General features: G+C 47.9%; 1 protein-coding gene across 4 annotated transcripts in view; it reads left to right on the plus strand.

The window, feature by feature from the left end:
- CDK5RAP2 (CDK5 regulatory subunit associated protein 2) overlaps positions 1 to 27,370 on the plus strand; it is a 189,705-nt gene that overhangs the window by 23,219 nt on the left and 139,116 nt on the right. For all 4 annotated transcript variants that reach the window (XM_063144885.1, XM_063144884.1, XM_063144882.1 and 1 more), the window contains 6 exons: positions 5,178 to 5,231; positions 7,050 to 7,169; positions 8,069 to 8,161; positions 9,352 to 9,570; positions 22,513 to 22,683; positions 24,738 to 24,911. In XM_063144885.1, the coding sequence (XP_063000955.1) occupies positions 5,178 to 5,231; positions 7,050 to 7,169; positions 8,069 to 8,161; positions 9,352 to 9,570; positions 22,513 to 22,683; positions 24,738 to 24,911 (831 nt within the window). The remainder of the gene's footprint in view (positions 1 to 5,177; positions 5,232 to 7,049; positions 7,170 to 8,068; positions 8,162 to 9,351; positions 9,571 to 22,512; positions 22,684 to 24,737; positions 24,912 to 27,370) is intronic.

Consider the following 27,370-nt stretch of genomic DNA (forward strand, 5'->3'; position numbering starts at 1 on the left):
GCGGACCTCTCTGGGGAGCTCATTCCACAACTGGGGTGCCACAGCGAGAAGGCCCTGCTCCTAGTAGCCACCTGCCTCACTTCCTTTGGCAGGGGCTCACGGAGAAGGGCCCCTGTAGATGATCTTAAGGTCCGGGTAGGTACATATGGGAGGAGGCGTTCCTTCAAATAACCTGGCCCCAAACCGTTTAGGGCCTTAAATGTCAATACCAGCACTTTGAAATACAGAAGTCTCTGTATTTTAATTTTATATCAATTTTGCTGCGTGGTTTTTATTCTGGTTGTGCTTTTTATATTGCATTGTGTATTTGTGCTTTTAACCTGTTGATTGTTTTACTACGGTTTTAATTTTTGTGAACCGCCCAGAGAGCTTCGGCTATTGGGCGGCATAGAAATGTAATAAATAAATAAATAAATAGGCCTCTGCGCCTATCGCCTGCACACTGCTCTCCGCCGCGAGAGAGACCCTACCAGGCAGACAATGCAGTGTAGGGCTTAGAGTGTTGGGCGTGGACCTGTCTGACCAATCCCCACTGGGCCATGAAGCTTGCCAGGTGGCCTTTGGCCAGTCACGCGCTCTCACTCTGACCTACCCCGCTGGGTTGTTGTGAAGACAAAATGGAGAGGGGGACGCTTCGTCTGTCACATTGAGCTTGTTGGAGGAAGGTGGGATAAAAAAAGTAAATGATCCCCAGCAGCGTGAAGCAAGAGGGTCTGCTTAGTCCTTGCTTGGGGGCATTGTGGTATGGGAGGAGACTCTTCATTTAATGTATTATTTTATTTCACTTTCTGGTCAATGGATGCACGAAGCATCTTACATGACTGATGTATTTATTTTTACATTTTTATACGTACAGTAGCCCAAGGTCTTTGAAAACACTTCCTGGCATCAATCCCCAGCATTTATTTATTTATTTAAGCATTTTTATGCCGCCATTCAGCCAAAAATGGCTCTCACGGCGGCTCACAAAAGTATTTCTTGACAGTCCCTGCCCACAGGCTTACAATCTAAAAGACATGACACAAAAGGAAAGGGGATTGGGAGGGAGGAGGAGGAGGGGGAAAAGGAAAGCAAATTCAGGCACTACAATCTTAGTTGCAAAGTTCAGCAGTTACAGTTGACAGTTGGCAGCGGGAAGGGGCTCTCAGCTGGAGCTGGACCCAGGCACAATGGAGAGGTGCCTGGCTGCTGCTTCCTCCCTCACTGGTGGCCTCTGCAGTGACAGTTGGTAGCAGGAGGGAGGGGGCTCTCAGCTGGAGCTGGACCCAGGCATGATGGAGAGGTGCCTGGCTGCTGCTTCCTCCCTCACTGGTGGCCTCTGTAGTCTCAGGTAGGGCTGTTTAGACCCTCAACGTTGGTTGAGGGTGGGTTGTTGTTGAACCATGGCTTGTTTGCTAAACTGTGGGTTAGAGCGCTGTCCTCAGGCTGGCTTGTTTAACCACCCAGTTGTTATTTTCTCAAACAAACCGCCTTGAGAACCTGTGGTCTGCTAGCGGGCTGTTCAGGGTGGTTAACAAGACGCGCTGCGTGGCTAAGAAGTCACCCTGTGCGTGTTCAGACCACTTGCTAACCCACGGTTTGGCAACAGCCTACACTCAACCACTGAGTGTGAGTTAGCTTGTTGTCTGAATGGCCCCACTAAGACAATTAAAACACAACCATCCTTCGAATTTCCCCTGTGTTTTCTGCAAAGGCAGGCTGGGTACACAAGAACATAGGAGGCTGACATACGACTCAAGCCGTTGGTCCATCTAGTCCAGTATTGTCAACACTTATTATTATTATTATTATTATTATTATTATTATTATTATTATTATTTATTTTATTTATATAGCACCATCAATGCACATGGTGCTGTACAGAGTAAAACAGTAAATAGCAAGACCCTGCCGCATAGGCTTACATTCTACTAAAAACCATAGTAAAGCAATAAGGAGGGGGAAAGAATGCAAACAGGCACTGGGTAGGGTAAACAGGCACAGGGAAGGGTAAAACTAACAGTATAAAGTCCGCACAACATCAAGTTTTAAAAGCTTTAGGAAAAAGAAAAGTTTTGAGCTGAGCTTTAAAAGCTGCGATTGAGCTTGTAGATCTCAAATGTTCTGGAAGAGCGTTCCAGGCGTAAGGGGCAGCAGAAGAAAATGGACGAAGCCGAGCAAGGGAAGTAGAGAGCCTTGGGCAGGCGAGAAACATGGCATCAGAGGAGCGAAGAGCACGAGCGGGGCAATACTGTGAGATGAGAGAGGAGAGATAGGAAGGAGCTAGACCGTGAAAAGCTTTGAAGGTCAAGAGGAGAAGTTTATATTGGATTCTGAAGTGAATTGGAAGCCAATGAAGAGATTTCAGAAGTGGAGTGACATGGTCAGAGCAGCGAGCCAAGAAGATGATCTTAGCGGCAGAGTGGTGGACCGAGACCAACGGACTGATGTGAGAAGAAGGAAGGCCAGAGAGAAGAAGGTTGCAGTAGTCCAACCGAGAAATAACCAATGCATGAACAAGCGTCTTGGCGGAAGAGACAGACAAAAATGATCGAATCCTGGCAATATTATACAGGAAAAAACGACAGGATTTAGCTACTGCCTCAATATGAGGAATAAAGGAGAGCGAGGAATCAAATATAAAGCCAAGACTATGAGCTTCATTGGCAACGACTCTCTAGAGCAGCCTTCCTCAACCTGGGGCGCTCCAGATGTGTTGGACTGCATCTCCCAGAATGCCCCAACCATCTTCAGTTGGTTCGCCAACTACGGCCTCTCCTGGACAGGGATAGCTTGACCACAGTGGTACAGGCATTGGTAACCTCAAGGTTGGATTACTGCAACACGCTCTATGCGAGGCTGCCCTTGAAGCTGCTCCGGAAGCTGGAGCTAGTGCAGAAAGCAGCAGCTCGGTTGTTTGTTTGTTTGTTTGTTTATTTATTTATTTATTTAGAATATTTATATACCGCTCCCCATTGAAAAATTTTGGAGCGGTGTACAAGGTAAAAATGAAAATAAAAACAGAATAAAACAGTCAAAACAAAATTTAAAAAGAAGCAAAAAACAACAACACAGAAATCCAAGGCTGCATGTTAAAGAAAGGCTGTTGTCTGGAGCGGCCCCTTTCCAGCATGTAACTCCTCTGCTGAGGGAACTGCACTGGCTGCCTATTCGCTACCGGGACAGGTTGAAGGTTCTTGTACTTTGTGTACAAAGCCCTAAACAACTTAGGACCAGGATACCTGAGAGAGCGCCTTCTCCCCTACCAACCTGCCCGGTCACTGAGGTCATCCGAGGGCCTGCTCCTGGTGGTTCCACATAGATGCATCCTCCGATTGGAATCCACCAGGGGAAGAGCCTTCAGCGTGGTGGCCCCCCTCCTGTGGAACTCCCTGCCTCTGGAGGTCAGTCATGCTCGCACCTTGTACTCCTTTCGGCGCCTCCTGAAAACATCTTTATTCCAAGAAGCCTTTCTTTAACATGCAGCCATTTTGCTTCTTTTTAAATTTTGTTTTAACTGTTTTATTCTGTTTTTATTTTCATTTTACCTTGTACACCGCTCCGAAATTTTTCAATGGGGAGCGGTATATAAATATTCTAAATAAATAAATAAATAAATAAAACATCTGGAGCGCCCCAGGTTGAGGAAGGCTGCCCTAGAGCCTCAGGCAAGGTTTTCCCCAGCCCTACTTGGCAATGTGATTGAACCTGGGGCCTTCTGCATGCGAAGCAGGAACTCTGCCGCTGAGCCACGGCATCAGTACGCCTATATGCACCAGTTGCTGGGGAACATGGATGGGAGGGTGCCGTTGCTCCGTGTCCTGCTTTGTTGGTCAACAAAGGTCAACAGCTGGTTGGCCACTGTGTGAACAGAGTGCTGGACCAGATGGACCCTTGGTCTGATACAGCAGGGCACTTCTTATTTATTTATTTATTTATTAAATTTTTATACCGCCCAATAGCCGAAGCTCTCTGGGCGGTTCACAAAAATTAAAACCATAATAAAGCCACCGACAGGTTAAAAGCACAAATACAAAATACAGTATAAAAAGCACAACCAGGATAAAAACCACGCAGCAAAATTGATATAAGATTAAAATACAGAGTTAAAACAGTAAAATTTACATTTAAGTTAAAATTAAGTGTTAAAATACTGAGAGAATAAAAAGGTCTTCAGTTGGCGACGAAAAGAGTACAGTGTAGGCGCCAGGCGGACCTCTCTGGGGAGCTCGTTCCACAACTGGGGTGCCACAGCGGAGAAAGCCCTGCTCCTAGTAGCCACCTGCCTCACTTCCTTTGGCAGGGGCTCACGGAGAAGGGCCCCTGTAGATGACCTTAAGGTCCGGGCAGGTAGATATGGGAGGAGGCGTTCCTTCAAATAACCTGGCCCCAAACCGTTTAGGGCTTTAAATGTCAATACCAGCACTTTGAATCAGGCCCGGACCTGGACTGGCAGCCAATGAAGTTGTAAAAGGACTGGCGTAATGTGATCTCGCCAGCCAGTCCCTGTTAGTAAACGGGCTGCCCTGTTTTGTACCAGCTGAAGCTTCCGGACCATTTTCAAAGGCAGCCCCACGTATAATGCATTGCAGTAATCCAAACGAGAGGATATCAGAGCATGGATAACTGCAGCTAGGCTATCTCTTCTTATATACAAGCTCTCATGACTGCTGCTTACAAAGGGCTTGGTCATACTTAGAGTAGACCCATTGAAATTAGTGGAACTGAAGTCCAACGAATTTCGATGGGTATACCTTTTCAGGGTCTACAACCAACCCAAACATCATCAATGACTACTGGTCCTGACGGCTACATATTACCTCCAGTATCAGAGTTGTTGTGCTTCTCCATACCAGGTGCTGGGGAATATGGGCAGGAGGATACGGTTGCATTCCTGTCCTTTGTGGTTGGCCACTGTGGGAACAGAGTGCTGGACTAGATGGACCCTTGGTCTGATGCAGCCTCAGGGCTCTTCTTAGGTTCCCTTCCTTCGCCCTCTCCTCTGCCCCAGTCATAAGGGGAGGCCATAGCTCACCAACCCCTGGATTCTTGGGATTTATCTTTCAAAGTTCTAGTCCTGATGAGTTCACACGCCACATTTCCGTTGCGGTGACTGGAAAGATGAGAACCCGCCGTGTGTCTTATCTGTAGTGCATGATCTATGCTGGAGTGAAAACACGGCTGTCCTGTTTTTGTAGGCTCTCCAAACAGAATTTGGCAACGAGAAAAAAGACCTTGAGAAAAGAATTCAGGTATGTTCTGGATCCCCGCCTCACCCCATATCGATTTGCTGTACATTGGCAAGGGCTTCTGAAGTCCCGGCTTGTGATTTTCAGGCCGAGATGTGACGGAAGAGCATCCTTAGCAAATGTCCACTCGTTGTATTAATCGGTTTTAATCGTATCGTTTTTAATCCAAGGAGGAAAGAGCTTCTGATATGAAAATTACTGCGGGTTAGCATTATGTGCAGACCAGGTTTACGTATTGTTGGAAGAGTATTGCTGGCGGGATATAAATTGAATAAATAGATAAATAAATACAGTAGTTCAGGGTTCTGTGCACACAAGCAGAGGAATGTGCCCGCACAAAGTCCTGGGCTTGAGAACTCCTCCCTGCCATCCCCTCTCTTCCTCTTGTGTGGCCAGGAGGAGGAATCGACCAGAATTAGCAAGAGAGGTGGAAGATGGGCCAACTTGGCCAGGAGTACGCAGGTCTTCTCACAAACAGCAGAAGCCCTATGAAGAGAGATTGACACAACTGGGCATGTTTAGCCTGGAGAAGAGAAGTTTGAGGGGAGACATGATAGCACTCTTCAACTACTTGAAAGGTTGTCACAAAGAGGAGGGCCAGGATTGATTTATTTATTTATTTAAGGATTTTTATGCCGCCATTCAGCCAAAAAAGGCTCTCACGGCGGCTTACAAAAGTATTTCTTGACAGTCCCTGCCCACAGGCTTACAATCTAAAAGACATGACACAAAAGGAAAGGGGATTGGGAGGGAGGAGGAGGAGGGGGGAAAGGAAAGCAAATTCAGGCACTACAATCTTAGTTGGAAAGTTCAGCAGTTACAGTTGACAGCAGGAGGGAGGGGGCTCTCAGCTGGAGCTGGACCCAGGCACGGTGGAGAGGGGCCTGGCTGCTGCTTCCTCCCTCATGGTGGCCTCTGCAGAGACAGTTGGTAGCAGGAGGGAGGGGGCTCTCAGCTGGAGCTGGACCCAGGCACGGTGGAGAGGTGCCTGGCTGCTGCTTCCTTCCTCACTGGTGGCCTCTCCAGAGACAGTTGACAGCAGGAGGGAGGGGGCTCTCAGCTGGAGCTGGACCCAGGCACGGTGGAGAGGTGCCTGGCTGCTGCTTCCTCCCTCACTGGTGGCCTCTGCAGAGGATCCCTTCTTGATCATCCCAGAGTGCAGGACATGGAATAACGGGCTGTAGTTACAGGAAGTCAGATTCCAGCTGGACATCAGGAAAAACTTCCTGACTGTTAGAGCAGTACGACAACGGAACCAATGACCTAGAGAGGTTGTGGGCTCTCCCACACTAGAGGCCTTCAAGAGGCAGCTGGACAGCCATCTGTCAGGGATGCTTTAGGGTGGATTCCTGCATTGAGCAGGGGGTTGGACTCGATGGCCCTATAGGCCCCTTCCAACTAGTCTATGATTCTATGAAGTACGTGCCCCTAGAAAGTCCACAGATAGGGCATCCCAGAGTGCAGGACATGGAATAACGGGCTGAAGTTACAGGAAGTCAGATTCTGGCTGGACATCAGGAAAAACTTCCTCAGTGTTAGAGCAGTACAACAATAGAACCAGTGACCTAGGGAGGTGGTGGGCTTTCTCCCTTTACGCCCTAGTTTTCGATATGCAGGGATTTCCCCCTGCCTGTGTGAAGAAACATTCAACTATGGAAGCCCCCTTCTGTACTCTGAAGTGGGCCCGGCCCAGATACACTTCTACCACCTCATCTTCGCTGTTTTGCAAAGTGTGAGCGTTTGTGTTGAAATGGCATCACCGTAGATAATGTTTTTCTGTTCTTTTTTTTATTTTTTATTTTTTTAAAAAACCCACTTTAGTCACTCCAGGAAGAACTTCGTGAACGGGAGACGGAGCTTTCTGTCGAAAAGAGAAACGCTTTGAAACGAGACAAAACCATCCAGGGGTTAACCCTTGCTTTAAAAACCAAGGAAAACGAGGTACATGGGGCGATTTCCTTCTGCTGAACCCACTCAAGCCAGGTGTCCTAGGAATAGGTGGAGGGGAAGCAGACGGCAGACATGTGACGAAGTTTGGGGGGATCAAGAAGGGCCCTGCTGAGTTGAGCCAAGGGGCCACCTAGTGCAGCATCCTGCTTCTTTTCATGGCCGTCCAGCCGTCTCTGGGACGCCCACAAAGGCAACGACGGCATATTCTTGGAGGCTTCGCTTAGCTGTCATGGGGTGCTGGAGTTGGAGGCTAAGGGGTGTTTTGCAACAATGACCAAATACGATAGGTGTGTTGAAGGTGCCTCCTATAGATCGGTCTTCCAGAAGCACTGGACGGCCACTCTCAACAACTCTACCCAGCCATCGAACAAATCTGGAGAACACCAGGTTGGCCATGGCTGGTGTAGATGTTGGGTTTTGGTCTTCTGCTACTGAATGAGAAGGGGATGTTGGTGCTTATCGAGAACATGGAATGCCCGGACTTCTGATCCACCCAGGTTACCGTGAGATGTTTTGGATGACTTTAAAAGGGGGTTGGATCATTACCTGGAGGAGAAGGCTATCAGTGGCTACTAGCCCTGATGGCTATGTGTTAGCTCCAGTATCCGAGGCAGTGAGCCTATATGCACCAGTTGCTGGGGAACATGGGTGGGAGGGTGCTGTTGCACCACGTTCTACTTTGTTGGTCCCTGTGTGAACTTTGGACTAGATGGACCCTTGGTCTGATCCAGCATGGCTCTTCTTATGTTCTTAACTTCTTATGACAACTCCCCACATTCCTGGGCAGGGTCTCTTGGTTCCATGACACTCTCTTCCTGTTCCTTTTCACGTGCTTTTGTCCCTTGAGTCTGTGTTTCTGTATCCATGTTTTCCCCCCTTTCTGTTTTTAGAATGAAGAACTTAATTCTGAAATTGAAGGTTTAAACGCATCGTTGGCCAAGTCCAGAGAGGCCATCCATAAAGCTCAGATGCAGAAATTTAGGGTAAGACAGCAAGGATTATTATGGTTACTCCTTTGAGTATTCCCAGGCAGTGTGGTGTAGTGGCTGAGGTCTTGGATTGGGAGTCGGGAGGTCTGAGTTCTAGTCCCCACTCGGCCATGGAAACCCACTGGGTGACTTTGGGCCAGTCACAGACTCTCAGCCCAACCTACCTCACAGGGTTGTTGTTGTGAGCATAAAATAGAGATGAGGAGGATTATGTACGCCGCCTTGGGTTCCTTGGAGGAAAAAGGGTGGGATATAAATGAAATAAATAAATACTAGCTGTACCCGGCGTAACATACGCCGTTGTAGCATATCTTAAAGTTTATTAATTAAATATCGCGGGGGTGCCGGCTTCTTGGAGGCCACTGATACAGCGCCGTCTGGCAGACCTGGGGGGCAGGGAGGTCGGGGGGAGGGGGAGCAGGTGTCCCCCTCTCCCCGGGGTTCCTGTCAGCCTTGGGCCACCCAGCTCGCATGAGATTAGGCCGGGCCTGGGCTCGCAGCAGGCGAGCGGCCCCCCCACCCGGCCACCAAGGGCCCCGGCTGTGCCTCGCTCATGCTCCGGACCATGACGCTGCCGGGGGGGGGGGGCAGCGAAGAGGCAGAAAGGGGGGTAGGATTACCTTGGAAAGCCTGGAGGAGTCAGGCGAGGGGCTTAGCAGCCTGTATCAGCTGACGTTACGCGTTGTTACTGTTGCTTAGCAACCTGTATCAGCTGAAACCTTTATGGAAACATATCTAAGCGTTTTATAGATAGATAGATAGATAGATAGATTCCTTGCTGGCTGGCTTTGGGAATGGGTACTACCAGTTAAGACCACTGTTAATTACTGTTGCTTGGAGGTTTGGTTGGCTCTCTGCCTCTCCCTCACCTCCAGATAACCTGTCCTTCTTTGACCCACCAGTGTTGGCACATAGCTTCCCAAATGCCCCTCTCCCTGCCTCATCTGGGCTCCCCAGGCAGTGAGTTTTGGCAACCTCCCTGGGTCAGTTGTGTCCATGTGCAAGTGGGACCCATAACTGCACTGTTGTGGATGGTAGGAACAAGTTTTTCTGGAAGGCCCTGTGATGTACGTCTCCCTGAAGTAGCTAACCTATGTGAACAGACCGCTGGACTAGATGGACCCTTGGTCTGATCCAGCAGGGCTCTTCTTACGTTCTTATGTGTTCATTGCTTTTCGTTCTAGGGTGCCGAGGATTCTCAGACCCTTCTGATGGAGAAAGAAAATACCCTGGCGGACTTGCATTCCGAAAACCTGTCCAAAGATACCGAGAACCGTAAACTCCAAAGGAAAATTAAGAGGACCGAACAAGAGTTGAACGAATTGTATCTCGAGAGGGAGAAGTTGGTGAAGGACCTAGAAGAAGCCCATTTGCAGAACAGTAGAGGCGATAAAACCATTAATGTAAATAGTCCATTTTCTTCTATATTTAAGAAAATAGAGTTAAAAGTAGCGTGCATCACGTATAGCTTCCAGTAAATGAATACGAGTTGAGAATGAATAGTGTTTTTTTTTTCTCTTTTCCTGCAAATATAGGGATGGATCCAGACTTAGTCATACTTGGCATAGATCCTTTAAATTCAATGGAACCTAAATATAACAAAATCTGGATCCAGTCCATAGAAAACGTAGCTGTGACTTGACTCTGCCTGCCGTTTCGGGAATAAAAAACTAGATTTTGTTTTGAGGGCCTTGCGTGAATCCTCCTTCCCCCTCTCCAGACTTTTTCAGACTGTTCTACACTTGGATGACTTCTGTTTGTTGATCATATCTACTTCCTGCTAAATCCCCTGGCATGGGAACCTAGCAAGCCGCTTTGGGCTGGGTTAGCGACTGGTGAGGCTTGCGTTTGGGTGCGTGTGTGTGTGTGTGCACAGCTCGTGTCCCTGATGCGAGGGCTGCTACTTCGTCTTTCGCTTCAGCTATCCACACGTTGGGTGCTTATAGACATGGCTGTGTTTCCTTCTAAAATCCGGCCATCCTTCCTTGTTTGTGGAAGCACGGCCAAAGGGCAGTGGGTTTGAAAGGGCAAATGGCAATGGTTTGGAGAGGCATGCATTTTGGAATGGCCTGGGGCTTTTTCTTGTGGCCGGCTCATGGTTAGCTTTGCGTTTTGTCTCCCTGAGACATCTTGCTAGTCATGCTGACATTCTTGTACCTTCTCTCGAAACCCATACAGTTTTGTGTTGGATGAAATCCATTTCAGGCGCCATTTCGTTCATATGTAAAGTGCAGTTGCTGTGGGATTTGAATTGCAGAGTGGGCACATGTGATGGGAACTGAAACCCCTACCCCTCCTCCTTCCCCAGGTACTTCTCTTCCCACCTTGATAGCTACCAGTATCAGAGCTAGACTGGTGTAGAACTTAGGGTGGCCATAGGAAAAGGAGGACAGGGCTCCCGTATCTTTAACAGTTGTCTAGAAAAGTTGTCTAGAAAACTCCAGGAAATAAAGCCAGACTGCTCACTTGAGGGAATGGTATTAAAGGCAAAACTGAAGTACTTTGGCCACATAATGAGAAGACAGGATACCCTGGAGAAGAGGCTGATGCTAGGGAAAGTGGAAGGCAAAAGGAAGAGGGGCCGACCAAGGGCAAGATGGAGGGATGATATTCTGGAGGTGACAGACTTGACCTTGGGGGAGTTAGGGGTGGCGACGGCCGACAGAAAGCTCTGGCGTGGGCTGGTCCATGAAGTCACGAAGAGTCGGAAACGACTGAACGAATAAACAACAAAAAAAGAAAAGGGAATTTCAGCAGGCGTCCTTTGTATGCATGCAACACCTGGTGAAATTCCCTCTTCTTCACCGCAGTTAAAGCTGCTGGTAAGCTGCCCTCTTGACCAGATATAAAAGAGGGCAGGGCTCCTGCAGCTTTTGAAGAGGGAATTTCACCAGGTGCTGCATGCATACAAATGACACCTGCTGAAATTCCCTTTTCTAGACAACTGTTAAAGATACAGGAGCTTTCTGTTAATGATACTCTTTCCATAGGGTCAGCCTAGTAAAACTGTTTAGGTAGGGTGACCCTATGAAAAGGAGGACAGGGCTCCTGTATCTTTAACAGTTGCGTAGAAAAGGGAATTTCAGCAGGTGTCATTTGTATATATGGAGAACCTGGTGAAATTCCCTCTTCATCACGGCAGTTAAAGCTGCAGGAGCTATACTAGAGTGACCAGATGCAAAAGAGGGCAGGGCTCCTGCAGCTTTAACTGCTGTGATGAAGAGGGAATTTCACCAGGTCCCCCATATATACAAATGACACCTGCTGAACTTCCCTTTTCTACGCAACTGTTAAAGATACAGGAGCCTTGTCTTCCTTTTCATAGCGTCACCCTAGTTTAGGCAACACAGCCTTGGGAGGTGTGACGGGTGAGTGTTTGACTCCCCTCACCCCTGTCCTCCCCTTCTCCTTGGTAAAACGAGCCACTCCCCCATCCGCTTTATTTGTGACCGGGGTCGAAAGTGTCCGACGGTGTTGGTGTTGGGTCTGGCTTGGCCTGGCTTCCTTTCTCAAGGCCTCTTGCAATATCTCTGAGAGTCAGCAGAGGGCTGTCTCAGTCCACAGCTGAGCGGCCGAAACGTCTTTCTCCTCTCTGCGTAATCCACTTAGGTATGACTGAATTACAGATGCAGCCTCTCGTCCTCGCTGGTTCTCTGCACGTTCACCCCCCCCTCCCCGGTGGGGTGAGCCTCCAAGAAACTATACAGACAGCTTGCGCTCGTAAGGCAGGTGTGGATAACCGAGAAGAGCTTATCACGGCCTGGAGCTCTTTCTCAACGTCTGTAATTACCGTGGTCCGCGTGTGTGTGTTGTCTGCGTAGCGGGCGCCAGACTGCAGTTGGCTGGATGTGTTGAACAAATCCGTCTTCCTTCGAATGTCGTGCTCTTCAGTATGCAAACGCCGTGAGCCCTCCCTCGGTTTGTGAACTTAGAAATCGTATTATGAACGTTGAGCCGCCAACTCCGCTTCTCTCTCTCTTTTTTGGGGGGGCTGGGGGAAGTCGACATTGGCGGCATTCGTACAACGCACTAAGCGAGATCTCCAGACGATCCTGGCTTATCGTTCACGAGCCAGGGCACTGGTCAACGCTGGCCAATGGCCTGCAAGTGGGAATGGCTAAACTAGGGCCTTTGCTAGACCTACCTTAAAATCCGTGCCCGACGAGGGCAGAGCCCGCGATGCAAGTATTGTGGGATCTCGCCCTCGTCTACACGCGAGGCGTGACGGGCTAAAGGAAAGACCCGTTGTGTCCGCCATTTAAATTTTTTTTTTAAAGGGGCCGGATGCTCACAAGCGCTCGTGCGCTCGGGTAAGTAATTTTTTTAAAAAAAAATAGTTCTCCCCGCTAGTTGCGGCCTCATGAACCTCAGAGTTAGGGGGCTGCTGAGAAGGAGGAAGGGAATCTCGGAATTGCTGAGGTGTTGGGGTCTTCCTGAGCTCCTTGTGACTGTAAAAGGTGCTCTGCATGGAACAAGGTTGGGGGGCTTTAGGAACCTTTGCCATAAGGTTCCAGGTTCAATCCATGGCTTCGAACCGGGGTAGGGTGAGGAGAGAATCCTGCCTGAAACCCCAGAGAGTTGCTGCTGCCAGTCAGTGTCGATGAAACTGGGCTAGGTGGCTAGAGCAGCTTCTGAAACCCCAGAGAGCTGCTGCTGCTGCCAGTCAGTGTCGACGATACTGGGCTAGGTGGCTAGAGCAGCTTCTGAAACCCCAGAGAGCTGCTGCTGCCAGTCAGTGTCGACGATACTGGGCTAGGTGGCTAGAGCAGCTTCTGAAACCCTGGAGAGCAGCTGCTGCCAGTCAGTGTCGACGATACTGGGCTAGGTGTATAGAGCAGCTTATGAAACCCCAGAGAGCAGCTGCTGCCAGTCCGTGTTGACGATACTGGGCTGGGTGGATAGAGCAGCTTCTGAAACCCCGGAGAGCAGCTGCTGCCAGTCAGTGTCAGAAAGGAAAGGACCATTGGAAACTCAACTGATGATCTTTGGAAGATGGCTTCCTGTGCCTTTGGAGGCAAGGGAACAGCCAACATTCGTGTCGTGTTCCTTAAAAAACCTCCTACCTTTTTAGGAGACAAAAACCGAGGCCTGCTAAGTAATCCACATGCCAGGTTCCAGCCAGGACTTTGGAAAGCTCCTTTAGAGTTCCGATTAGTTCTGACTGAAACTTGAATTTGCTCCAAGTTTCAGTCAGAACTAATCAGAACTCTAAAGGAGCTTTCAAAGTTCTGGCTGAAACCCAGCATGGATTCGCCAACCCATTGACATTTGTGCCACCAGCCTCCACTGGTGGCATGGGATGAGCAGAGTTCAGCTTGGATAGGACCTTTTTTTGCTTTCTCTCCATCTTTTTATTTTATTTTCAGCTGCTCTATCCACCTAGCCCAGTATCGTCGACACTGACTGGCAGCAGCAGCTCTCTGGGGTTTCAGAAGCTGCTCTATACACCTAGCCCAGTATCATCAACACTGACTGGCAGCAGCTGCTCTCCGGGGTTTCAGAAGCTGCTCTATCCACCTAGCCCAGTATCGTCGACACGGACTGGCAGCAGCAGCTCTCTGGGGTTTCAGAAGCTGCTCTATCCACCTAGCCCAGTATCGTCGACACTGACTGGCAGCAGCAGCTCTCTGGGGTTTCAGAAGCTGCTCTATCCACCTAGCCCAGTATTGTCGACACGGACTGGCAGCAGCAGCTCTCTGGGGTTTCAGAAGCTGCTCTATCCACCTAGCCCAGTATCATCAACACTGACTGGCAGCAGCAGCTCTCTGGGGTTTCAGAAGCTGCTCTATCCACCTAGCCCAGTATCGTCAACACGGACTGTCAGCAGCAGCTCTCTGGGGTTTCAGAAGCTGCTCTATCCACCTAGCCCAGTATCGTCGACACTGACTGGCAGCAGCAGCTCTCTGGGATTTCAGAAGCTGCTCTATCCACCTAGCCCAGTATCGTCGACACTGACTGGCAGCAGCAGCTCTCTGGGATTTCAGAAGCTGCTCTATCCACCTAGCCCAGTATCTTCGACAATGATTGGCCCACCTTAGGTCAGGCTGCAACTCACCTAGTGGCTACTGACCCATTACTTGAAGATCCAGAGCTTCAGAGGGGTGAATTATGAGGTTATCGCAGCTCGCTAAGATGGGAAGGCCCCTAAAATAAAAACCTCAGATCCATTCTGGTTGCTCTTCTTTTTTTTTTTTTTAAAAAAAGAGCACCCTTTCTTCTTGAAATTGGCATTTTATGTATTTTCAGTTGATTCACGTTTTATGCATGAGGGACGGCAGATATACGCCAGGAGCGAATTTTAAAGAGCGCTTCAGATGGGGGTTACGTGGTGCCACCAAACTAGGGATGTCTAATTCAATCCTATAGATTGTGGGTTGCCTATTTTCACGGCATTAAAGCAGGAGCGGCTAAAGTTCGATGTAAAAATAGCTTGAATGCCATATTTGGGCAATCTGATTTAGCTAAGAAGATTACTGATGTGCAGATTGCTTCATGGTATCACACACATAAATCTACAGAAGAGTGTGACAGCTATCCTTCAGGCATTTCTGTTACAACCCGCCCAGGAATAGCTATAATCCTTCTTTGATTTCAGCAAATGTCTGCTGCTGTTCTTGGAGGGTCATGATAGGGGGAGAAAAATAAAATAAAAGAACCCACACCCTTTAACCCTAAAACACTTCATCTGGGATTACGGTGTCATAGAGCACTTTCCATTTGATGCAGTGCCCTGTTTAAAAGGTTTGAATGTCTCAATATTTGGAGCATCCTTTGATCAGAAAGGAAAGGACCATTGGTAACTCAACCGACGATCCTGTGCCTTTGGAGGCAAGGGAACAGCCAACATTCATGTTGTGTTTCTTAAAAAACCTCCTACCTTTTTAGGAGACAAAAAAAGAGGCCTGCTAAGTAATCCACAAAGCTTTATTTAAGCAATAAACTTCTCTTCCCACCTGAAGAGGGTCTAATCTCTTGGAAACTTCTCCCTAGGCAGAACTATACAAACTAAGCGAGACAATTGTCATTTCAAGGAAAACGGAAACCCTTTTCCCACAAGGCGTTAACTTCAGAGAGCTTAGTTCTGAGGCGGCTTCAGACACGATTTGGGCCGGGCTGACTTTCTCTCACCTTCCTTCCACTTTGTGCGTTTTAGCCTGCACTGGACCCTAAGATCAGTTAGCCTGTCGGTGCCCTCTCCTTCAGAAGATTGTTGGCTTCCCACTGCCTCTGTATGATTTGCCCTTGACGAGTTAAGTTCTGGAGAGGGTTCACTCCCAGCTGGTGAAGAGCCCGTGAGAGCTCTTCTCCACTGGTACAGGCTGGCCTGTGCCTGGCACTGACTCCTCTACTTCACAGTCTGATTGTGATAGATTACCTGAAACACCTTCTTCCAAAACGAGGGGAGCAGGGCTAGACATGACAATTTGTAGCTATGAGTATTGACTGTTTTTAGAGTAAGTTACCCCAGATAATCTGGTTTGAAGTTTTATTTTACGGCTTTTAACTATCCAACGGTTTAGTATTTTGTTATGACTCTGGGCAGCCCTTCCCCAACCTCGTGCCTTCCTGGTGTTTTGGACTGCAAGTCCAGAATTCCTGACTGTTGGCTGTGCTGGCTGGGGCGGATGGGAGTTGGAGTCTAAAACATCTGGAAGATGCCAGATGAGGAAATGCTGACTTAAGGTGTCTGAGAAATCAATCTCCCGTATTGTGATTGATGTGGAGGAGGAGGAGGAGGGATGAGACCATTCTCTCTGTCGTTTTAACTGCTATGGGAAATTCCTGCAATAGCTCAAAGCGTTCTGGGGAGTACCTGAGTTCATAGGCAATAAATCCTGCAGTAAATGGATGGTGGTTTTTTTTCTAGGAATCATAGAATAGTAGAGTTGGAAGGGGTCTATAAGGCCATCGAGTCCAACCCCCTGATCAATGCAGAAATCCACCTTAAAGCATCCCTGACAGATGCTTGTCCAGCTGCCTCTTGAAGGCCTCTAGTGTGGGAGAGCCCACCACCTCCCTAGGTTATTGGTTCCACTGTCATACTTCTCTAACAGCCAAGAAGTTTTTCCTGATGTCCGGCTGGAATCTGGCTTCCTTTAACTTGAGCCCGTTATTCTGTGTCCTGCACTCTGGGAGGATCGAGAAGAGATCCTGGCCCTCCTCTGTGGGACAACCTTTTAAGTATTTGAAGAGTGCTCTCATGTCTCCCCTCAATCTTCTCTTCTCCAGGCTAAACATGCCCAGTTCTTTCAGAAATCATCACTGTTGTATGCCAAGGCTGATGGCTCACTTTTTGGGTAGTAGGACATTCCATCACAGGGTAGGCCGTGCTTCTGAGACTAGGCAGGCAGGGACAATTGCGTCCTTCCTCAGTAGGTGGAACCTCTTTTTCAATCAGCAACCTGGCCTTCCAGATGTTTGGCCTTCAATTCCCATCAGCCCTTAGCCAGCATAGCCAAAGTTTATAGCCAACTGAGAGTTGTTTTAGGCCAAAACCTCTGAAGGACCCCAAGTTTTAGAACGATGACCTAGATCCTGGCTGGTTGGAGCAGATGGAAGTTGCACTCTAAGACATTTGGGAGGTGCCAGGTTGGGAAGGTTGACCTAGAGGATGACCATGAGATGGAGCCCATGAATTACTCTATGTGTTATCACCATTGCTTGTGAAAGGGCCGTAGCTCAGTGCTAAGAGCAGGCGTGCGACGTGCAGAAGATCCCAGTTTGGTCCCCTGCAGCGTCAGTTGACTGATCTCCAGTTGTAACACCGGGAGAGACGTCTCTCTTCCCAAGATGCTTCCAATCAGAGGAGAGAGCGTCAGGCTGGACAGGAGAACAGCCCAACCTGTATAAAGCAGCCTCGTGTTTGCGTTGCTTCTGCTTCTCCCAAGGGTGGCAGTATGAGAGAACGAAGGCGCGTCCCTCTTGGGATTCTCCCACGGTGGCGTTTGTCGCTCTGCCGTCCGATGATCTCTCACCTTTCCTCAGAGATGCCTGCCCTTCGAAGGCCAAAGGCTCACCTGAACGTCTCTGTTGCCGTTCCGTCGCCTTGCTGCTGCGGTTTCTTGCAGCGCTGACATGCGTTTCGCCGGAAGCCCTGGCTGTGAGATGTTTGCCCATCAAACAGGCAGGTGGGAGAAAAAAGCCGCCATGTTTTCCGCCTTAGACAAATGGGAACCCATTTGAGGGTTGAGATGCAAAATCTTTGTGAACGAGCTTCGTCGCCCTCTCTTGTTCCACCCCACCCCGGTTCTATTAACGTTAGCCGAGAGATGGCTGCTCTGCTGGGTTGCCAGTCCATAAAGCAGACAAAATGAAGCGTCCATCCCAATTTTGCTTCTTGGAATCTAATTCCAAAGCCAGGAGGATAATCTGAGCTACTCGCTGGGAAATTAAATGATCTCTAAAACAGAATCAGTGTAAGGATGGCGGCCTTTGCACAAAGTGGAGACGAGGGAAGCCTTCAGGTGCTGGCAGAGATGCTAACACCACCCATGGCTAACCCCTTCCCCTCCTCTACGTCCCTTCTTAATACATGCTTTGGTATAAGGGAGTGAAGTAGTCTGTAGTAAGTTGCAAGAACTGAAAGGGAGACTGTACCAGTCCATGTGTCGTGTTTCTCAAAACCTCCCGCCTTCTTGGGAGACGATAACGAGGCCTGCTAAGTAATCCACAAAGCTTTATTCAAGCAATAAACATCTCTCCCCACCTGAAGAGAGTCTAACCTCTAGGAACTTTCCTCTAGGCGAAACTATGCAAACTAAGCGAGACTATGGTCCTTTCAAGGAGAATAGAAAGCCTCGTGCTCTTCGCTCCTCTGATGCCATGTTTCTCGCCTGCCCAAGGGTCTCTACTTCCCTTGCTCGGCTTCGTCCATTCTCTTCTGCTGCCCCTTACGCCTGGAACGCTCTTCCAGAACATTTGAGAACTACAAGTTCAATCGCAGCTTTTAAAGCTCAGCTAAAAACTTTTCTTTTTCCTAAAGCTTTTAAAACTTGATTTTGTTCTGACTTTTATACTGTTAGTTTTACTCTCCCCTGTGCCTGTTTGGTGCATTCTCTTTCCCTCCTTATTGTTTTATTATGATTTATTAGAATGTAAGCCTATGCGGCAGGGTCTTGCTATTTTATTATTTTACTCTGTACAGCACCATGTACATTGATGGCGCTATATAAATAAATAAATAATAATAATAATAATAATAATAATTTTTCCAAGATGCGTTAGTTTCAGAGAGCCTTGTTGTGATGCAGCTTCTGACGGGACACCAGCCGGGCTGACTTTCTCTCGCCTTCTTTTAGCTCCGCCTGTTTTAGTGTGCGACGTACTCTAGGATCGGCTAACCTGTCGGTGCTCTCTCCTTCGGAACAATGTTGGCTTCCCACTGACTGTGTATTGTTTGCCCTTGGCGAGATAAGCTCTGGGGAGGGTTCACTCCCAGCTGGTGAAGAGCTTTCTCCCCCACTGGTACAGGCTGGCCTGTTTATGGTGCAGACTCCTCTACTTCAGAGTCTGATTCTGACTGATCACTTGAAACACCTTCTTCCAACCCAGGGGGAGCAGGGCTAGACATGAAACCATGGGAGGCTGTACTAGTTTGCAGGAGGCTGCCATCAAAACAAGCAAGGGCAAGGACAACAGCTTGAAAGTTGAAACGTTTGAACTACAAGTTTTCAAGCTTTTGGAATGTGATCAATTTTATTTTTAAAACAACAACAACAAGCAAACAATATAAACTCATCACTTCTGTAATTGCCAGTGGTCAGTGGCTGTTTGACATGGACTTAAGATGGTTCCCGTTGCCCTCGGATGAAGATCGTAAATAACCACCAGGTTCATAACTTGCCGATTTGAGCTCTTTGGATTTGAACTTGGGTTTTCCATTTCCAAGGAAGGAAAGGAAAGGAACCTCTCGTGCAAGCACTTGAGTCATTGCTGACTCCTAGAGGGATGCCTGCTTTCGCTGACGTTTTCTTGGCAGGCCTTATAGCGGGGTGGTTTGCCATTGCCTTCCCCAGTCGCGGTTCCCTTTCCCTCAGCTATCTGGGTACTCATTTTACTGACCTCGGAAGGATGGAAGGCTGAGTCGAGCTGAGCCGGCTGCCTGAGAACCAGCTTCCGCTGGGATCGAACTCAGGCCGTGGGGAGAGTTTCGGCTGCAGTAACTGCCGCTTACCACTCTGCGCCACACGAGGCACATTTCCAAACCCGACCATATAATCACTGTGCCACTTTGGTTTTGCCATATCTATTTTATCTCTTTCCCAGGCCAGGTTTGAAGATTGATCCTAGAATCATAGAATGACAATGGAACCAGTTACCTAGGGAGGTTGTGGGCTGCCCCACGCTAGAGGCCTTCAAGAGGCAGCTGGACAACCATCTGTCAGGGATGCTTTGAGGTGGATTTCTGCCTTGAGCAGGGGGTTGGACTCGATGGCCTTGTAGGCCCCTTCCAACTCTGCTATTCTATGATTCTATGATTCTAGTAGAGTTGGAAGGGCCCTCTAAGGCCATCAAGTCCAACCCCCTGCTCAGTGCAGGAACACACAGGCACAGCTGTGGAAACCAAGCTGCAACCACTCTGAGCGTCGCACTACTTGTGGGTCTAACAATGCGTTGTCGGTGTTCAATCGCATGCGAACGCATTTTCCGTCCCGAGGTCAGCCCAAATCGGTCTCGGCTGCCAGGTTCCCCAGCTGTGTTCGGTGGACTTGACCCGGCGCTGAGACTTCCCCAGTTCTATGTCTACGCGGTGCATTTGAAGTTTTATATTTTTCCTACAGAGCTTTAACAGCTCAGGGCTCCGGCTGGATTTATGAAATCCCCGGGGACCCTCGGACAAAATGCAGCCTCATGAACGAGAGAGAGCTCCTGCGACAAAGCGTTAAAAGGACTGAGCGGGGAAGACAAGCGGACCTTTTGGGCCCTGGGAGGAGAGCTTTAGCTTTTCGTAGACAAATCCCCCAAATTCAAAAATTCTTGCAAGCTCTTACTGAGCCCGTAACAGCTTTGCTAGCAGTTTTACCTTGACCTAAATACAGCTGATTTAATAAGGCGCATCTACCCGTAACCGTCGCCTTTGATCAATTGGTTGGGAGCAATAGACAATAAGTCATTGGGTTGGATCTATTACGTGGTTGTTGTCCCAAGAACCCCCCTCCCCGCCACGTCATGCCCATCCTCAAATTTAAATGGAAAAGAAAGGGTTGGGGGCTTTATATTTTAACTATTCGTCTTTCCCCGCCCATTCCTGTTTGGCCAACGGGGAGGGCACCGACCCTGACCTTCAGCTTGCATTTGTTAAGATTGGGTTTCCGATTCATTTTCCAAGTTCAACAGTTATTAATCACAGAGCGGTCCCCAGAGGCTGGGGCGGGAGGGGTTTGGCGGAAAGCATCCCTGAGCCGCGAAAACGGGAGTGTGTTATATTAGCTGATGTGTGGAGACCAATTGACTTTCTCCTAAGTGCTCTCGTGATGGATCGTTTTGGGTGTTCCCACAAGAAGCTGGTCCGTGAAAAGAAAATAACTTTCATTTAAGGTTACAGAGTGTCTCGTCGGGAGGACGGACTCTGAAATCAATCGGCTTGCACAACCAAACAACCCAAGTTGTATAATTTATCCCAAGTTGGGATAAATTAAGATTCTTTCTTAATATTCATGTCCCATCTTTTTGCTGCCATGGAGCTAGTGGTGTTGTGTACACAGCATTCCCAGTGGTTTCCATTTCAGGTCCAGCCAAGGGCCAGACCTGCTTAGCTAGAGCAAGGTTGTGGTGTTGTGTGCCTTCGGACCATGGTGTGAGGTTAATGCATTGTGGATACTTTTGAGGGACTGGCGTGGTGGTTGGAGTAAGGCAAATACAACTTTCCCCAACTTGGTGCCCTTCTCGGACATCCATCTACCAGCACTCCCAGTCAGTATGGCCAGTGATCAGCAGCGCTTGGAGTTGTAGTCCAAAATATCTGGAGGGGGCCAGGTTGGGGAAGGTTGGGCTAAGAAGTTGGAGGGCCTGTGTTCGAATCATGAGTACCACCGTGCCCCGTCTGATAGGCTCCTGGAACTGGGGGCTCTTGTCCCATTCTGTGCTTACCTGACGCATACAGAGGAAGCAAATGACATCTGACCGGGGGAGATCTGAGAAAAAGAGCCCAGTAGTGGTAGGACAGTCGAATCTAGGCAGCTAAATTTTTGCGAACCGCCCAGACAGCTTCAGCTATTGGGTGGTATAGAAATGCAATAAATAAATAGGCAGGTGAAGTTGTTTCAGATCAGTAGAATCCAGTCAAAGTATTTCAGGCACAGCAGAAGCCCTCCCATGTAAAGGGCAGCTGCAACAGGACCATGGACAGCGCCAAGTGAACTTTCTTGACTTGAGTTCTCTCCTACTAGAAACATAGGAGGATGTTGTCTCAGCAGCAAACAAAAAACAACTGAAGTCTAATGTAGGCAGCTGTGAACTGGGGTGTGGTTAGCTCCACCCTTTCTGGAAGAGCTGGCTGAATTGTTAAAGGGCCCTTGCCCCATCTTGTAGTCTGTCCTTTGAGAGGCTGGGGAGCTGGAGGTTCTACCGGGGGTTCCTCCACTGATACACAGAGGGTGATGGCAAGGCTGTGACTTGTGGCTGAGTTGAGGAGGAGCTTAAGATGGAACTGGCTGTCCTTCCCCCAGAAGAGCAGTGTGATCCTCGTCTTTGTCAAAGTCTTCTCCTGTACCCCCAAAAGGCAGGAGTTTGAGGAACGTATAAAACCAATACAATATTAAAAAAATCAAAAATCAAAAATCAGGGCATCTTAAAATTCTTTGGTTTAAAATTCATCTGGGTAGGCTTGCCGGAAGAGACTAGACTTTATAGCTGTCTTAAACTCGAAGAGAGTGTTAAGTTGAATCTCCTCTGGCAAGCCATTCCACAGTCTGGGGGCGGCAGAAGAAAAGGTCCTCTGGATTACAATTGTCAGCCTAGTTTTGGCTGGACTGGAGTAAGTTCTCCCTAGAGGACCTGAGTGTGCAGGGCGGATTGTATGGGAAAAGGCGATCCCGCAGGTAACCCGGACCCAAACCATGTAGGGCTTTAAAGGTGTAATGACGAACACTTTGTATTTTGCCCAGAAACTAATTGGCAGCCAGTGGAGTGATTTTAACGTTGGTGTAATATGGTCACCCCTAGATGTACCGTTGACCAACCTGGCTGCCCTAAAGCAAGGAAAAGTTCACTATAGCATGAGCTGTTGTTTGAAAGGAGTTTTACAGCTGTGTTTTAATTGTATGTTGTTGTTGTTGTTGTTGTTGTTGTTTGAACTTGACTCACATCTCTTCCTTTTCCCACCCTCTTTTTATTTTTTTAATTAGGACCTTAGAAACCAACTTGAAAAAACCCTCAATGAAATGGATGAAAAAGAAAAGGCGACGGAGCGTCATTACGGCGTCCTCTTGAGCGAAAGCAATCAGAAATTGCAAAACCAGGAATTAGCCATCACACGCCTAATGGACAGCATTGCTCAGAAGGATGAGTTGCTCCAGGTGGGCTTGAGCTAGAGTTGTCTGTGGGGTGTTGCCAGTGTCTCATTTCTCCACCCCACCCCCCCATTGGCGTTACCTCTCTGATTAATCGTCCAACACGGAGACCTGGAACCTTGGTGATTCTTTTGCAAAGAGCAGGAAAAGTGCTGAGGAACACGTCAATTTCTTTTGGCTGCCCTAAGAAAGCTGGGCTAAGAAAATCCCCGTATAGTTCCTGTTTTCTCATTGATCCTCCGAAATTTACTTAAAAGAATAGCCATAGGTTCTCTACTACATTTGCAATCACCGTTCAAATGGGTTTTGTCTGGTTGCATTAAAGGTGCTTCATGTCCCTTGGAAGTTGAAGTTCTGTTTTGTCTACTATGTTGGCGAAACGGAGTAGCCCAGGGATGGGATATGGGGCGCCTCTCCAGATGATTTAGATTTTCAGCTCCCACCAGTAAAACGGTTCTCTTCTTAACCGCTAACGAACAACAAAACAAAATTGGTTCGAGGAAAAATATGCGTGCCTAAAGAAAACTGTAACGAACTTTTAATATAAATACTGGAAAGGAAAGGGAAAGGAACCTCTTGTGCAAGCACTGAGTCATTACTGACTCTTGGAGGGACGCCAGCTTTCGCTGACGTTTTCTTGGCAGGCCTTATAGCGGGGTGGTTTGCCGTTGCCTTCCCCGGCTGTTATTACCTTTCCCCCAGCTAACTGGGTACTCATTTTACCGACCTCGGGAGGATGGGAGGCTGAGTCGACCCGAGCCGGCTGCCTGAAACCAGCTTCCGCTGGGATCGAACTCAGGCCGTGTGGGGGAGTTTCAGCTGCAGAAACTGCTTTACCGCTCTGCTCCACATGAGGCTTATTAATATAAATACTGATATTCACCCAAAGTTTAAAATCACTCGTCTAGTTAAAATGCACTGAATACTCGTATGCCTCCCAAAGGATTGTGCCCTTAGTTCACCAACTCCTATCATTCCTCCTCGTTGACTATCCTGGCTAGGGTTGATGGGAGTTGCAGTCCATCAAAAAATGGAGGACCACCCATTCCCACCTCTGGAGTACAACGTAGGCTTTGTAGGCAGAAGGTCCCATGTTCAATTCTTAACGCCTCCAGGTAGTTCTGATGGTATAAAAGAGCTTTTTATGTTGCTCTTTCGTTCAGCCCCATGATGACTAGAAACTTGCTTTATTTTTTTGGTGTAAGACAATAGCTCAGTGGTAGAGCAGATGTTTTGCAGGCAGAAGATCCCAGATTTAATCCCCCGGCAACTCCAAGTAGGGCTGAGAAAGACCCCTGTCTGAAACTTTGGAGAGCCAGTTCACTGATGTTTTTCACAAGGGGCTCATTTTGGGTTCTTGACTTTGAAAATCCGTTGTCATTTCCATGCTGAATTCAAAGTGTTGACTTTAACCTTTAAAGACCCCCCTGAAGGCCTGCCAGTCTCCACATGGGCCTGCCTATACATTCCCGGAGAGAGGTCCTTCTCAGTGATGGCACCCTAATTACGGGGCCTTTCCCCTAGATGTCATTTCAATATCAGGCAAAGCCTTTTTTACTTTAGAATTTTAGGATACTTTTAATATGTTTTTAGGATGTTTTTAACAGTGTATGCTGTGTTTTTAATCAGTATTTTGTGTATTTCATGCTTGTTGTTCCCCACCTCGATCCAATTGGAGAGTTGGCTAAGAAATATACTATTTATTTATTTATTTAGAATATTTATATACCGCTACCCATTGAAAAATTTCAGATACGTAATATATTATTATTATTATTATTATTATTATTATTATTATTATTATTATTATTATTATTATTATATTTTCCCCAGGCTTTGTAATTGGTTAATTGGATCCATTTCATCCCTGCTGATGATTTTACTCTGCTTTTATTTAGACAGTGCTGTTTTTATTAGGTAGCTTGTACGTGCCCGCGTGTGTTTAAAATCGTGTTTTGATTCCTTGGTAGCCGCTCTGGGGACTTGTTTGAAGGGCTGGGTTAATTCTCTGCTGAATGAATAGAAATAGGTTGCATGTATCCTTTTTCGTTTTCCCTCAGAACCTCGACGGGGTGGTTAAAGGAAAAGATGCAGAGCTTCAGGAATGGTTTTCTAAGTTTCAAAGCCTTTTAAAAGATCGGGAGTCCCTTCAGAGGCAGAACGAAGATTTGGTCAAGGAGAGGTTTGCTGCCCGGTCTCAGCCGTCAGTGAGCAAACTGATCCAAGAGTTAGAGGTAAGTTTGACACTTGTTTTCCTTAAATACTGAAAAATACAAGTAAAGTTGCCGTTACGTTCTACCATAGGAATAGTCAACCTTCTCCAACCTGATGCCCTCCAGATGTTTGCGATTACAACTGAGCATTCCTGACCATTGCTGATGGGCGTTGAAGTCTGAAACATCCGACTGGCACTGGGTTGGAGAAGGCTGATCTCCAGTGCTGTTTGGAATTGATATGAGACAAGCCAGGGCCATTTGGTTGCTGCCTGCCGTATATTTCTTCCTTTCTATGCTGTCCAATAACCAAAGCTGTCTGGGCGGTTCACCAAAATTAAAACCATGAAGACAATTCAAAGTATAAAACAAACAACAGTATAAAAACACAGTATAAAAGTACAATTTAAAAGCACAACCAAGGTAAAACTGAGCAACAATGCAGAGATCGATACAGATTTAAAATACAGATTTAAAACAGCAAAGTTTTTAAAAAACTAAGATGATACTGTTAAAATACTGGGAAAATAAAAAGGTCTTAACCTGGCGTCGAAAAGAGTATAACATAGGTGCCTCTCTAGGAAGCTCATTCCACAGCCGGGGTGCCACAGCAGAGAAGGCCCTCCTCCTGGTACCCACCCGCCTCACTTCCTTTGGCAGGGGCTCGCGGAGAAGGACCCCTAAGGATGACCTTAGGTTTTGGGCAGGTGCATATGGGAGGAGGTGTTCCTTCAGATCACCTGGCCCCAAGCCATTTCGAGCTTTGAATGTGGTTAACCAACTCAGAGTCAGGAATTCTTGACAATCTACTGCTGGTCTCCTAGAGATCTAGTACCACCAGATCTAACATCTGTCCATCCCTGATGTAAATGATCACACATCCCTACATGGACAACTCCCACGTGGACAAGCATGGCATGTAACATCACAAAGGTTGCCCAGCCTGTCGTTAAAGTTAAGAGCCATCTCAGGGCTCTTTTCTCCCCTGCGTCCCTGCACGTCTGCTCTACTGGGCCAAACTGGGCGGAGATGCCTCCCCCATTGGAGAGAACGCAGCCAGGAGTTTGGGAAGTCTTGTGTTTAGTACAGAGCTAGTGCGTTTGGACCTGGAGAAGCAATCCAAAATAAGTCGAATCGTGTTCCTTTTCAAACAGAGAGGCGTCTTCTGGTCTCCGAAACCAGGGTGAGGTTGGCTTCAAGGAGCAATGACAGCCGTGGCAAATTATTTCATTGACAGCGCCGCCGCGCGCTCGTTTCCTAATCTCAAGCCATTGTCTTGTGAGCGATGGAGACAAGAAGCTCATCAGAGCTCATTCTCTGCAGGCGAAACTGGTGCCTGACACCCATACGCCTTAAGTGCCCACAAATGGCATGTTAATATATACCGCCTTGGCCACCTAGTAGCTTTCGGTTGGTTGACTAGGTCTGTTGATTTATGAATTACGCTTCTAGTACGCTGACGACACGCAGCTCTACTGCTCCTTTTCATCCTCATCAGGTGTGGCTGTGGATGTGCTGAACCGGTGCTTGGCTGCGACAATGGACTGGATGAGGGCTAATAAACTGAAGCTCAATCCAGACAAGACTGAGATGCTGCTGGTGGGTGGTTCTTCTGATCGGATGGGGGGTGTTCAACTGGTTCTGGATGGGGTTGCACTCCCCCTGAAGGAGCAGGTTCGTAGCTTGGGGGTTCTCCTAGAACCATCTTTGTCACTTGAGGCTCAGGTGGCCTCGGTGGCACGGAGTGCTTTCTACCAACTCCGGTTGGTGGCCCAGCTACGCCCCTATCTGGACAGGGATAACCTAGCTTCAGTTGTCCATACTTTGGTAACTTCCAAATTAGATTACTGCAATGCCCTCTACATGGGGCAGCCTTTGAAGATGGTCCGGAAGCTGCAGCTTGTGCAAAATGCGGCGGCCGGATTGATAGCTGGAACAGGGAGGTTTGAGCATATAACACCGATTCTGGCCTGCTTTCATTGGCTGCCTATACGTTTCCGAGCCCAATTCAAGGTGCTGGTCTTAACATATAAAGCCCTACATGGCTTGGGGCCGCAATACCTGATGGAACGCCTCTCCCGACATGAGCCTACCCGTACACTGCGCTCAACATCTAAGGTCCTCCTCCGAGTGCCTTCTCCAAGGGAAGCTCGGAGGATGGCAACAAGGGAGAGGGCCTTTTTGGTGGTGCCCCCCAACTGTGGAATGATCTCCCCGATGAGGCTCGCCTGGCGCCAACGTTGTTATCTTTTCGGCGCCATGTCAAGACTTTTCTCTTCTCCCAGGCATTTTAACAGCATTTAACAACGTTAAGTTTGTTTTTAATGGACCCCAGAATTGTTGTTTTTAAAATGGATACTGTTGTTTTTATACTGTTTTTATGTTTTTTAATTTTTTGTATACTTTTAATGTTTACTATTTTTAATTGTAAACCGCCCAGAGAGCTTCGGCTGTGGGGCGGTATATAAATGTAATTAAAT

The sequence above is a fragment of the Elgaria multicarinata genome, chromosome 19 (genome assembly GCF_023053635.1).
Source record: "Elgaria multicarinata webbii isolate HBS135686 ecotype San Diego chromosome 19, rElgMul1.1.pri, whole genome shotgun sequence".
Classification (NCBI taxonomy): domain Eukaryota; kingdom Metazoa; phylum Chordata; class Lepidosauria; order Squamata; family Anguidae; genus Elgaria; species Elgaria multicarinata.